General features: G+C 32.0%; 1 protein-coding gene across 1 annotated transcript in view; it reads left to right on the top strand.

Moving 5' to 3' along the window:
- Positions 1-365: 365 nt before the first annotated feature.
- Positions 366-14,571, top strand: part of LOC131853424 (uncharacterized) — a 28,746-nt gene continuing 14,540 nt past the window's right edge. Inside the window, exons 1-2 of the mRNA XM_059204306.1 lie at positions 366-593; positions 14,301-14,425. Coding sequence (XP_059060289.1) covers positions 14,362-14,425 — 64 coding nt within the window. The 5' untranslated portion in view covers positions 366-593; positions 14,301-14,361. The remainder of the gene's footprint in view (positions 594-14,300; positions 14,426-14,571) is intronic.

The following is a 14,571-nucleotide window of genomic DNA, read 5'->3' as shown; positions in this document are numbered from 1 at the left end:
CTATTTATAAATTATTTATTTATTTTATTTATTTATATATAACTTCAATGCACAAAATACCAAGGTAAAAGTACATATGGCGGACTTAACGCCTTTCGGCATTTTCTACCAGTCAACCTCTAACCAAATAATCTAAATAGATTTTATCTATTTTTCTGACTATTCGCATATCGCAATTTTCCGAATTGTACAACTGACTGTAATTTGTAAACGTTATAGTTGCAAAGTGCCATTATTCATTATGTCAATTATGTCAACTGGATTGTATGGAAAAACTGCATTCGTGCGACTAAGCAATGAAACTCCTTGTGGGGTTTGCAGAGCCGGTCCACGAGAGGCCTGCCAGCTCGTTGCCACAACTGTTTACCAGTCACGGTCGGTATCAAACACGACGCGACTCGCGGGGTGACGTGACGCGACGCTTGCGATCGCGACGGCAGTCTCAATAAACGACGGCGTGTCGTCTACGTGTTGTTTCATTTCTGAGCTTGTGCAGTTACAAATATTTATCCGATATATTCAGTGTGTCGAAAGTGACAAGTTGTGTTGATATTAATGGATAAATTGATTCAAGCCCACCAGTAGCTTTATTGGTGAGTACATTGTTATAGTTTAATTTCAAAAACTTCACCTAATACTTTTAGGAAGTATTTTTATTACAATTTTTATATTAACCAACAGTTACATGGTAATAACAAATATGGGGTAGGCTAGGGCTATCGATTGCAAAAAGTATCACCAAAATCAGTGCAGTACCACAGATAATATAATTGGCAGTACTGAGAATATGATATCTCTTAACGTGACAAATAAAGCATCTAAATTGAACCCCCTTATTATTGAGTCGGTTAACTAGTAGTATTTCATTTAAAATTACTAACTTCCTAAGATATTATTTTTATGTTTCGCATATTAGTGAAGTAAAACTCATTTAATGAAATTATCATAGTAATATTATCTATAAATATTTATAAAATTCGTGACGTAAATATATACCTACATAATTATACTTAGGTATACCCGGAACTTTTATGTATAAAAATAATTTCTAATTCCGGCCAATCGAGAAGATTAATTAGAATCATAGTTTATAAACAAATATCTAACCGCACATTTTTTCATCCTAATAACGGTGTATGACAATGTAAAATTAAGTTAAAGAATATGAAGTTTTTTATGATACTTGATTATGTCTTTATTTTTCTATATATATTAATTTCTTAATTTGACTGTGTAAAACAGATTTACCTATCCTCAGTATTCATAGTTTTTTTTTTCACAACAAATTACCACTCTTGCGAGTGTGTAGATTTAAAAATTTTGTTAGGTAGTGCACAAATCCCTAAAAATACTTATTATGTACCTACTTAAAGTACGATCTTTTTATATGTTACCCCAATACCTAGGCCTAAGTGGTCTCGCACGGTGGGGTTATAGAAGAATCACCACCCGCATACTCTTTTCTCTCTCTTAGATTGTGGAATTAATTAGGTGCCGAGAATTTCTCGAGAGACTACAGCATAGGGTTTTTCAAGAAAGGTATATTATGGTTTCTTATGGGTCGACGTGCACGTGATACCCCTGGTACATCTAGCGTCCATAGCCTAACGTAACCACATAATGTTATAACCACGTAACATCTTTGTAACACATTTATGTATTGTTATAAAGGTAAAATAATCATCATTTAGCCGAAACTATTACTGCAGTTATGAACCGTATTACTACAGGATGGTTTCGTGGTATAGGTACAAGATATGGTGCATAAGAATAGAGTTTTGAAAATTCATATACCTATATTCCCAAAGTAAAATAAAATAGTATGTAACGTAGCAATTACCACTTATTAGGTAATACTTGGAAACTTTAAACTTTATTTTGTATTTGTATAAAACCATCCCCTAAGCATTAGAAATTTAGGTTCTACCTAAGTTGGTATCGGAGGTCTGACATTTTCAAATTAAACTTTGCAATAATTTATATTTAATAGATAGTGATTTTTTTTATGGAAACTCTAGAGCTCTTTGGTTAGAGGTCTTTTTCAGACTATATTTATGATATAGGTACTTATCTACAAATAAGTGGGAGTAATATTAGTCAATATTGAGAAATTATAATATATTGCAAGCGGCAAGTAGGTACCTATAAACTATGAAATGTAGGAATACAACATTCAACCTATATTCTTGTTTGATGTTTGAAAATCGATTCATTTCTAGGTTACAAAGGTGTGTTATGGAGGCATTTTGTTGGTGAGAGTGGAGGATAGTGGGGGTGTAAAAGTCATAATTCTGATAGATATAAGGCGCGCCACCAACGGGGGTGCGGCCACTAACCGACCTAAATATTTTTTGTAAGCGTACTTTAATTAAAAATTGTATGCCGCCACACCTAGAATTGTATCATTCAATGGTGACATAGACGCAGGCCATCGGTGATGTAAAACGTGCATGACTCTAAGATATATGACACATTAAAATTTATTCGCTATACTTTAGATAGGTATGTTTAGTCTCCGTTTATAACAGTATATAGTAGGTATAGTCAATTACATTTCTCTTACACGAGTGATTTCTATTATTATTGATGTCGCTAGTATTTAGGAAATTTCAAATACATTCAGCACCATAAATTAATTCTTGTCTTCATATTATATTTATTTTACCTACTTATATTTTACTTACATTTAACTTTAAAGATTTGCGATTAGAATAAGCAACAATTAACTTATGCAGTGGTACATCAAACATTATTCGCTCTTTCCATATAACTAATTATTTTGTACTACATACAGTAATTAGATCTTTTACAATTTCTATAGCCTTTGTTTATATCATCCACGTGTAAAATAAATCTGCCTACATTGAATGGGCATGCTAAATGATTTCAATGCACGCGTCTATATTCGCAAAGAAGAAACAGAAAATCTGTACGTATTGTTTACTTAATTAGTAAATACTATTACGTACACAATATACAATATTGCTATACTAGCATTACGTTATCTATGGTAACACAATATTATATTATCTGTGGTAACACGCAATGTATGAAGTATTACCTACAATCCTTAACTTCGGCGGTGCAAAACATACATATTTATTCACAGGGATAAAAGTAGCGCATGACTGTTTCAAATACTCGTATGGCAAATGTAATTAATTGTCAATGTTAATACGGTAAGCGGTAACGAACAAATAGAGTCACTTTCACAATTCTTATTTTAGTTTTGCTAGTTATGGCACAGATAGGTAAGTTAATTATTGTGGTTATACTTTTGTTTTAGAATATACTTAGTATTTATGTGTGAATTAATAATAGAAATGCGTCCTTGAAGCGCATTTTAAACTTAGGATAGCTGGTGGGAACGTTTAGTAATTTGGTGATAAATATTTAGGTAGGTACTTCGTCCTTCTATTATGGAGCCACTATTAATCTGTGGTCAATGATTTCTATAGGGCAGATTTAGATATTGTGCAAGATAACAGTATGTTATGTATCTCAAAATTTTCGTCTTACAAGTTTCGTATTACAACACGATTATGTTTCCTTATTATATTTACAATTATTTTCAACAGGTCAACTGTAGGGGCCTAGAATTTATCAGATTCAATTCAAGTGGTATTTCTGATCATCTAACAGGAATATTACAACTATGATAGCTTAGACGATGTACCATTATGTTATCTGTGGTATAACAAAGGAATCTAAAAAAGAACTTTAGTTTTTATTTTATTAGGCAGGCTCAGTTGATGATGTCATCAATGACGTCATAGTGTCATACCACGAAGTACTGAACCGGTTCAGCCGCCACCGCCGCCGACCTCCAATTATGGTAATGCCGTTCCACTTCGTTCATAAAATGATATTATGTATCGTCATATAAAACGAATTGGAGCCTAATATTTTAGCAGTATCGTACAACCAGTGGTCAGTAAGAAGTATGACAAATCTTATCATAATATTATCATTCAATATGACAAAAAAGTTATAGCATAGCATATATAAGAGGATATTTCATAGTTATAGTATATACACATTGATATCTATTACATATTTTATGTTATACGTATATAAAATATAACAAAAAAAATAAGAGCGGAACCTATTATTTAAGTAACTATTGACATTTCAGAATTTTGTGTCATGTCAGTGTTATTCTGCCTTTTCAAAATGTAAAGTGATAAGTGTAGTAAATCAAAAGGGCGGAAGTTTCTGGTATAAAGCAATTAACCAGCAGTAAGGCTAATACATACCAACCTATTTCATATTTGTTGTATTGTGGTACCTACCCATAATACCTTGCTAACTCTAAACGCGGAATGTCTGAAGTTTCTATCGTTAACGAGGACAGGGCGAAATGTGTATAGCGTGAGGCTATACACATTTCGTCCTGTTATCGATCGGGTATAAAAGCTGTATAATAAAGAAGTACCTGTAACTACCACGTATAACAAACAAAACAATGTGGTCGGCCCAGTTGTTCGTTCGCAGCGTGACGGCGCAGCGCGGTAAGTAAGCAACAGAACCTTTTATCAGGACAAGTAAGACGCTCCCACCTCTATTCTACCTCCATTGCGTATGCCGTATACGTATGGCAGACGTTGGTAGACGAGTCCGTTGCAGTGCGGCGACGTCGTCGTTAATTTCGCTCTGTGCCTCGTCTCGCCTCGACCGGACACGGTACACAAAGTTCAACGAACTTGCTAATTCAGCATTATTTTCGGAAATATATACTTATTAAACTTGTGTATACATGTAACATACAGCGTATTTCACGATTAGCTCATTTTTACATCATTGTTACATTGATTCATTGTTGCGTATACTATGTACCACTTTTTTTATAGGTAGGTGTAAACCTACAAATAGCTTTAACCTAATTGAGTAGAACTTCTCATCAATAAACTGCAGCGTTGTATAACAATAAAGTAGAGCCAAAACTCTTAAGTCCTCATGTTTCTAAAGACGCCAATCAATTTGTCAATGTTCTATTGTAGTAATATTTTCAGGTTATCGTAGTCAATCGACCCTTGCAGATACACATATATGCAGTCAAAAAAACTATTTGTCATCTTTATTTTTTTATTTAGATATTAAATCTAACCTACGTGTCGTTTCCAGTAAGCACAGATAACATAATATTACATACAGATACCCCATCCCATACAAGAAAATGGTTCCTTCCTAACTCGGGCTATTCTTCGGGCTATTTTATTTCGCCACCGTAGCCGCTAGATGTCGCTAGATCTGAAGCAGTTCGGATTACTAGTGGGTGCTTAGTAACAAAGCATGAAAATAGATGGCAGTCAATTCAGTCTACATGACATCTGTTTTGCAAAGATATGTATATAATAGATATGTAGGTAACTGTATCGTGTACCTCATTAGGGACGATTCAAGATTCAATGTAAATGTGTAGGTATAATATCGTTAGCCGACACTCTGCAGATATGGCTTATGTGTCAATGTATATACCTATTATGTTATGGTTTATTTTACATTCCATGCCTATTTTTTTAATATGTTGTAACGCGTCTGCGCTATACCTACGTATAGCCTGATTTTGATACGTTTTATACTCGTACGTATCAAAATCGGGCTATACGATTTTTTATTTCAATCATTATATGTATGAGACTGATTTTAGCTACAATTAATTTACTGGTATATACCTCATGTACTCTACGATGTACCCCTCTTTTACCTAATGAGAATTCCGCTATATCTTATATATAAATTTTGTATCACAGTGTTAGTTGCCATATTTCTCCCACATTTTGATGAAATTTGATATGTATACTTGCCAGGTCTGAGGTAGGGTTGTTATCTATTTTTTAAACCCCTAAGTCACAGGGGTGGCCTACCCCGAAAAAATATTTTTTTGTATTATGGACAATTTTTTATTTATTTATAATGTTACATTGAAAATACATACACGCCTAAATTTTCACCCGTCTTTCACCAACCCCTATTTTTAATAGCGATATTCTTACAAATATTATAAATGCTAAAGTAACTCAGTCTGTCTGTTTGTCTCGCTTTCACGCCAAAACTACTGAACTGATTTAATTGAAATTTGGTAGACAGATAATGTAGACCCTGAGAAAGGCTACTTTTTAATGCGAAAAAGTATTGAAAGGGGAAATGAAAGGCTATATGAGGATATCGTAATTTTTAAAGTCAGATCTTGTAAGATTAAGTGAACAGGGTCGGTCTAGGTTTTTCATTATTACAAATGTGTAACGGGGTAACACGTTATTTAGTGCGAAATTGTGTATATTACAATAAAATTTAACGAGAAAATATTATAATGATGTCACTTCGACACTCATTGCCTTACTACTATATCGTCCGTTGGTCGCGAACTTTCTGGAAACACGAGAGGCGCGCTCCTATTGGTCGGTCGGCGTAGATGAGTAGATGAGGTAGACGAGTCTCACGGCGCCGCAGCGTAAGTACTTACTATACATACGTAGTATACATATGGGTGTTACAAATGTTTTTATTACGAGTAATATTACTCTGTTATCTAAGCAAGTAATGTGTGCTTATTTTGAACTTGATAACATTCTGAATTACTCGTATATCTTTCAATATCTTTAGCGGTATAAACCAGGTTATGTACTACTACTAGTATTGTTAGTGAGGGATAAAGTTGACGAACAAAAATAAAACAATATTCGTATTAAAAATATATTCATCTAATATTTTTGGCATTATTTTTAAGTTTCTTTCAAATACAAGGGGTCTGACATGTGGTGTTATGTACCTACATTAAAAGATACTTTTTGAAATGTATGAATGTATGTACCTACATTAAAAGATAATTTTTGAAATGTATGAAATGTATGTACCTACATTAAAATATCATTTTTGAAATGTATGAGATGTATGAAAAAAATGTATGTACCTACATAAAAAGTTCATTTTTGAAATGTATGAAATGTATGAAAGAAATGTATGTACCTACATTAAAAGATAATTTTTGACATGTATGAAATGTATGAAAGAAATGTATGTACCTACATTAAAAGATAATTTTTGCATTGTATGAAATGTATGAAAGTAATGTATGTATGTATCTTTTAATGTAGGTAACATTAAAAGATAATTTTTGACATGTATGAAATGTATGTAACTACATAAAAAGTTCATTTTTGAAATGTATGAAATGTATGAAAGAAATGTATGTATGTACCTACATTAGAAGATAATTTTTGACCTGTATGAAATGTATGTACCTACATTAAGATATAATTTTTTAAATGTATGAGATGTATGAAAGAAATGTACCTACATTAAAATATGATATTTTAAATGTATGCACCGTACAATAACAATACACGTTAAACATCATACCACAGAGTCATACGCAAGTTAAAAACAAACTGCTATGATATTAATGAGAAAGGAAAATCAACTTTATGGTATTCGAGTTAGGGTCGATTTCTCTCTTTTTTAAATACTATTTTAATCTTACCCGTTGCCAGTATTCGAAGACAGCTACGATTCGTACTCGATATTTTAAATTATTATGTAATCGATTTTTCAGTACAAATGTAAATAACCAACGACACTAATAATGTACTACTATATTCCGTTCTTTGAAACGGAACACTGCTATAATACAAAATAATGAAAATTTACTGTTCACAACGACTCATTAAAAGCATCATCGAATAATGCGCTGTAATAAAATCCTGTTATCGATTATTCAAAAAAATCGATAATACATGTATTTATTTTTAATATGACAACACTTCATACATAAGTATTATTGGAAATAGTATTACTTGCTTGTTCGGCTATTTTTAATTTACTTAAAATTTTTTTATATGTTTAATTTACAATAATAATATATTAAAGTGCTTATTATTGGAAAATATAAAAAAGACATTTAATTAGGCCGATACAAATGACGACAATGCCATCTATGAAAGCATTTTGAAAACATTGAGCCCCATATTAGCACTGATTAAAGTGTAATTAAGTACTGGAAAATAACAAAATGACTAAATATATGAAAATTACTTTTCTAAACGCATTATTTCATTTTAACATGTATATATAACTTTTTAAAAATTGATTAAACATTTTTGAAAACACAGTTTTGTTTTTTAAAACGTTTGCAAAACTATGAAGAATTCCATCGATACCAATCACGCCATCTATATGCCACTTTTAGCAATAATAATGGCTACTTCCTCATTGAGTGCCACTGCAGTAAGTGACCGTATAAACTTTATGTTATGAAGCGTTACGCATGGGTAGGTAGGTTTGTATTTAAATAGTAACACGTGACTTGAAGTTAAATAATGTAGCGTTCATTGATAGAGTTCGAAATGGTAATGTTGTTATATATAAGTATATGAACAATACAATACCTACAAGTCATTAGTATTTATTATTTTTTCATTACGTATTCAAGTGTGTGCACCATTAGTGTCGAAATCTATAGGTATCTACTGTGTATGTAGGTGCTTATGATAACTAAGATTATTCCATAATTGTAACCGATTCTAAAAATGGAGTTTACGTCATTCCTTATTAAATTTATTGGTAGTAAACGTGCAGGCGTCGACAACGATAGCCACAGATCGGCGACAGACCTTCGACATTTATAGCGGTGACGCCGTGACTACATCGCACAGCCCAGCCCCAAGTCGATCTCATTTCTTTACACGGTTCCTGAGACATGCGGCCTAACTAGTAATAATAATATAACCTATGTGCTACATATATTACGAGCCGAATAAATTTTAAGTACTATCAGTTGTAATAATTTTGCTTCCCTTTTCTATGGTAACTGGAATGGCAAATAAGCTGACTGCCCAGCTGCTGGCACGTGATAATCATCACCTATACCTACCTATACATGAATAGAATTACAGTACCTACAGAAACCATATTATCGTGTGACGCCTCCAATACTACACAGGCGTTGCGATTCCTAAGAACTAAATACTGCGTTTTAATTTCACTGTCTTATTCAATAAAAACACTGATTTTATTATTGTGCTGTAAATAACCGTGGTTACCTTACTATATTAATTCTCTAAAATTATTACATCGTTACTGGCGTTAGCGACTGGTATAGTCATCAGTGCTTTTGGTTTGCAGCTGTGAGATTTCGTAACGGTTTATGTTCTCATGTAGGTATTTAAAAGATTAATATTGTTATACAAAATGTGCCTGCATGATTCTTGCATTAGTTATTTATACTAATAAAAAATGTATTCAATGGCGTTAGTTTGGTTTTCCGGCGCGAAACTTATTGTTTTCTTTATGAGTAGGTATTTGGATATTTTTTTAAACTGTGGATATTCATACTACACACATGTGTGGTGACAGTTCAGTCAAAGTATCTTTGTAAGTAGGTGTTAAAAAGAGATGATTGTTAACTCTGTAGCTGGAGAAACATCTGATACCTATGGTAATATACCTATTAATATTATAATAATAAACGTTTACGACACATTATAAAATAAGAAATGTATTATTTGGTTTAAAATTATATGCATCGGATTTATCCAATTGTGAGGTATTACTTAGAATAGATAATGTAAAATGTGCAATACCCTCATCTTAAATTACATTAAATTATTACAATAATTATAGATTAATATTAATCGTAGATACTCCTGTATCCCTCATACCAAATACATATTAATAACAAATTAAATATTTGTGATAGAATCAATCGAGCATAGCTAACCTGACAGTTTATTTATACTTACAAACAACGTTCCTACAATGGTCAATTCATATCTATTACCTAATTTACTGAACAAATGAATTCAATAAAACCCAACTTTATATCGACTTGATGCGTGGTCACCGATTTTTTACTGTTCTCAAAAAATGTTTGGAGCAAAGAACTCCTTTATTTCTCGAGGCCATTATTAATTGAGTAGGGAATTGTATAGCTACACCGTCAATGTTTTGTATATTCTATTTCCTGTTACTATGGTAAGAGAAATAACAATTGCCGTTAAAAGAATACCGACTGTTACTTATAAAAGTTACGTAAAATATTTTTGGCGTCCTGAAACTACTTTGTATTGGGGTTCGGTGGCCCTAATAGCTTTATATTATAAATAGCTGGAAGTCACGCAAGCAACTAATAACTGCAATAAAGGTATATAAAAGAGGGGTTTTGTGAAATTGTGTTAAAATATTTCTGATAGTTTTGAAGTTGGTTATATGAAATGCGTTATTTGCTATAACCAGCTTTTTATATATATATGTTTAAAGGTATAATTAAATCGTCAACAACTAGTGTTAATATTACACATTTGATAAAAAAAATATTCATATTATACATAAAAAAAATGTATACTAAAGGACAAGCAGATAAAAAAAACTATTTCAGTTGCTATTTTGTTGTAGGCTTCCTGTAATATTTAGTAGTTTCATTCTAATCGGTTCTCAAACAATAAACTTATAATCTATTGATATTTCGAATATCACTCGTACAAAATCGCGGGCACAGCTAATATTGTAAACCGCTTACTGGGTTTTTTATTATGTATCAAATTGTTGTATCTAATAAATACTATACCTAGTTAACAATAATGTATGCAGCTACCTCTATAATATTACTCATGCAGCATCCCACAATAGAATGATTCACACAGAATAATAGATTTATTATTATGTATAGTAATTCAAGATAAAACAGTTACTAATATAACTCAGAAAATATAATATTATGCTGACACAAATATAAGTTATTTATGAAGTTTGTCACCTAATAAAACATCCCAAGCATAAAACTACCAGGTACATAATTTTTTCACAACATCTTTTATTGTATAAGAAAATGTTATTTATTACATATTAGCGCCAAAATTGATTACTATAGTCGAAATTAAGACTAAATTGAAATCAAATTCGTAATATAGGCGTAGATTCAATCGAAAAATATTTCATGAATATAATAAACTGCCAGGTTGGACTTATGTACAGCCTATGCTGTATGTACCTACACTGAATTATAAGTAATGGTTACAATAGAATACAATATAACTAAATATTTAAATCAATTTGTATATGCAGTAATATGCACAAAATGCACATCATACAAACTTACTAAAAATTACTTTATAATTTAAATTATTCCTAAATTTTCAGAGCTATATGGGAACAGCACTATGTAGAGAATTGTTAAAAATTAATTTCCGTATTTGATGGGTACAGATGCTCTACAGCTTTTGGTGACATCTTGCAATACATGTAATATGTATTAACTAGGTACGATATTGTAGATTAGTACAGTGTGATAAACACTGTCACAATGGAAAGAAATGAATTCATACGTCGTTTATTCAAACTATATAACTTAACTATATATCTACATAATAATTCAGTTCATATGTACATTACATTATATTATAATGCGTATAAGACAAACTTTACTAGCGGACTCCTAGTTATTTTTTATGGAAGATCGTGTGAGTTCCCGAGAAATGAGAACCGTCTTGTCTAATGCTGTAGATATGTACGCTGACAGAGCACTCTGTGCGTGCGGAGTGAAAGATCAAAGGATGGTGCTGTAATCAGGTCACAGATCACATTGTGGCGAAATCATCAGAAATTAATCATGTTAGTTGAAACCTGATAACCTAAAGAAACCATTAAAAGAATACAATATCTAACAACACTACATAAAGTGGAAATTATCTAATTACTGATGTAATTTGATTTTACATAGAAGAATAATCGAATAACATTTTAAGATTAGGCTATTTTTATCATCTATATCTATACTTTAATGTCAGTTCTAATTAGATAATATTTTTTATAAAATTTCGTCTTTTTGGCATTTTGCCACAAACTATCTCTGTCGTATAAAAACTTGGGACGCCACCGGACGGTTGTGTTTGTTTATACAAATTGTAAGCCAGTTATACAGTGGACTACATGATGGCCTTTAATAGGTCTGGTGACGCCTTCAAAATTTATACTATCCGCAATGACTCGTGTAACCCACACTGGATTCCACAGTCCCATAGTGGAAAAGAATAATAATTTTGTTTAATCGTGTCCTACAAATGTATTTTTGAGTCAAGTGAAGGTATTTGTAGGAAAACAATAAATCATAATCATAAGTTATGATACAAGTAAAACTAGGTACAAATAAAATATGGTAAGTGTGCATAAAATGAACCTATTGAAATAGGTATTTACATTGAAACAGAGAAATAAACAATAGTCATGACCTAAAATTGGTAGGTACTGAGTAACAGCAGGTCATTGGTCTGCTCACTATAAAGATTAAAGCAATTTATTTGAATGGGTCGACGTTTAGATTAGATGAACGCTATAGAATTTCACCTCCTAGTTTAATTCCCTATGAGATCACATGCACAACAATAGCTCTTCAATTCGTTACTCGTGAACTCATGACATATAGCGACAGTCGCACGTGGGAGTGTAAATAGGCGGCCATGGCCTGAATTCACGAAAAATACTTGTTAGCTATGACTTTCATTACCTAATTGGTTTTGTTGGAAGGTATAACAGAATAACAGCTTTTTTTAGTGGATGATAATGGAATGATGCACCCGCCTGCGCTAACGGTTTACGTTACTTACCCCTGATATGGTAAATAGTACTCAAGCAGAACTTATTATGGGTATTACACAACTGTTATATTTTTTTTTCGTAAATACATAATAAACATAAATACCCTGACCGATACAAATAATCATACTCCTGACTACAAATGTTTGTTTCTACCGTGCGAGGAATAGAACTCGAGACCATAGGAAGTAAGGCGGTGTGCTAAACCATTGGACCATCGAGACTGTTAATTATTCAATCATTGTATAGACTCTAAAATTATATTTGTGTGATGAAAAATAACAAAGTTTAATTATAAATTTGGGTACTTTGAGAAATTCGGCATTTGATGTTAAGTTTATTTTACTGACATTTTACTGATAATGTAGAGCGCTGGAGGTATAAAATAGAAAATAAATGTCACTGAAGCGAGTTCAGCATATGTATGTGGGTGACTTTCGTTACCGATTCTTCCCCTATATTATACATATACATATACCGTACAGTAAAGAAAGTCATCAGATATAAGATGAGACTGGTTTATAAAATTAGTTATTATTAGCAACCAGCCCCGGCTTCGCATAAGCCCAATATTTGTTTAACTTTTAAACTGTTCTACATAATTTAGTAAGTAAAAACATCTTCGCAAATAATGGTTTATTTGAGAAGAAATTTGATTACTATAAAAGAAGGGTGTAGTGATTTAACATTAAAAGATAGACATATTATTACGTATGTTGTCGCGGACTTAGGAGAACTATTCCATCATACATACTTTAACCGTTTACGCAGTGCTTGCAGCTGAGGCACTTAAAATGAATACATTGTGCCACATTTTTCATTATTCCTCCGCTCCTAGTGGTTATACTATATGTAGCACTCGGTGATAATTTACCTTCCTAACAGTGAAAAAATTTTTAAAATCGGATCAGCAGATCCGGAGATTACTCCGAACAAACAGACATACAAACTTTACCAACTTATAATATTAGTATAAATAGATGTAGATAAATATTTTATTATAACCTATTTATACAATTAAAATAGTGTTAGTTGTATTTGATCGTTACCAATAAGTATTACCACTGTAGAGAAGATATTATTTTACTTAAAATATTGACATTTTCCTTTGCCAAGCAAATAAATTTAATCATTTACTTTCCATAGGAGTACGCGACCGCTTTATTTTATAAATAAGAGCAGTAGTAACAAGCATCCGGTCAATTGATCAATGACTTTGTACACTGAATGTCTTATAGCGTGGTCTTTTTTAAACGTCTCGGTATGATAAATAATATAATCTTTTTGTGATGGACAACACCAAAGTGGTAACCGTCTTCTAAGAGAATAGACGCGAAAGACATATACGAATAAACCATCAAAGGATAAACACATATCAATATTGCAATTTTTGGTTACTAACCCATAACATGACAACAATAAACAACTCTTCTGTCCCTTTCATCCGAGTTATTTAATTGATTTATAAGATATTGAGGAAGCAGTTCTAACAGTTAAAATTAGTGAAGACACTGAATGGCGAGAGTTTTCCTCTTCGTCGTCATTTTCCCTGGAATTTACTTTACTATCTAATGCCGAAATTTCATCATGGGCAACTGTATCTAACATTAAAATGACTTTGAAAAACTTTCATTTTCATTCTGATAAACAAATAATGATAGTATTATTGCGTATTGTATTATATTTTAATTATGTTTTCATTTTCATTGCAGATTCAATATGTTTCATACATCATAGTCTGTTAATTGAAGATAGTTTAGAAAAGTCATCAAAATGAAGCCGTGCGTGAACAAGAATCTCATAACGCTAAAATGCGTGCTCTTCTGTTTTCTCTCAGGTAATTTCATATTTGGAACACGGTAAGCAATACTAGATTTAGAATTTTAAATGAAAATAATATATAGTTCCTGTTTCTTTTGACCCATGAGGGAATGACGTTCATCGGGTAAATTGGTTTCAATGGGACCCGATTAATTAGGTACC

Source organism: Achroia grisella, unplaced genomic scaffold, assembly GCF_030625045.1.
Source record: "Achroia grisella isolate CSIRO2021 unplaced genomic scaffold, CSIRO_AGI_Agris_v1 utg900, whole genome shotgun sequence".
Lineage (NCBI taxonomy): Eukaryota > Metazoa > Arthropoda > Insecta > Lepidoptera > Pyralidae > Achroia > Achroia grisella.
Note: the sequence above shows the minus strand (reverse complement) of the source record. Positions and strands in the feature narration are given on the sequence as shown.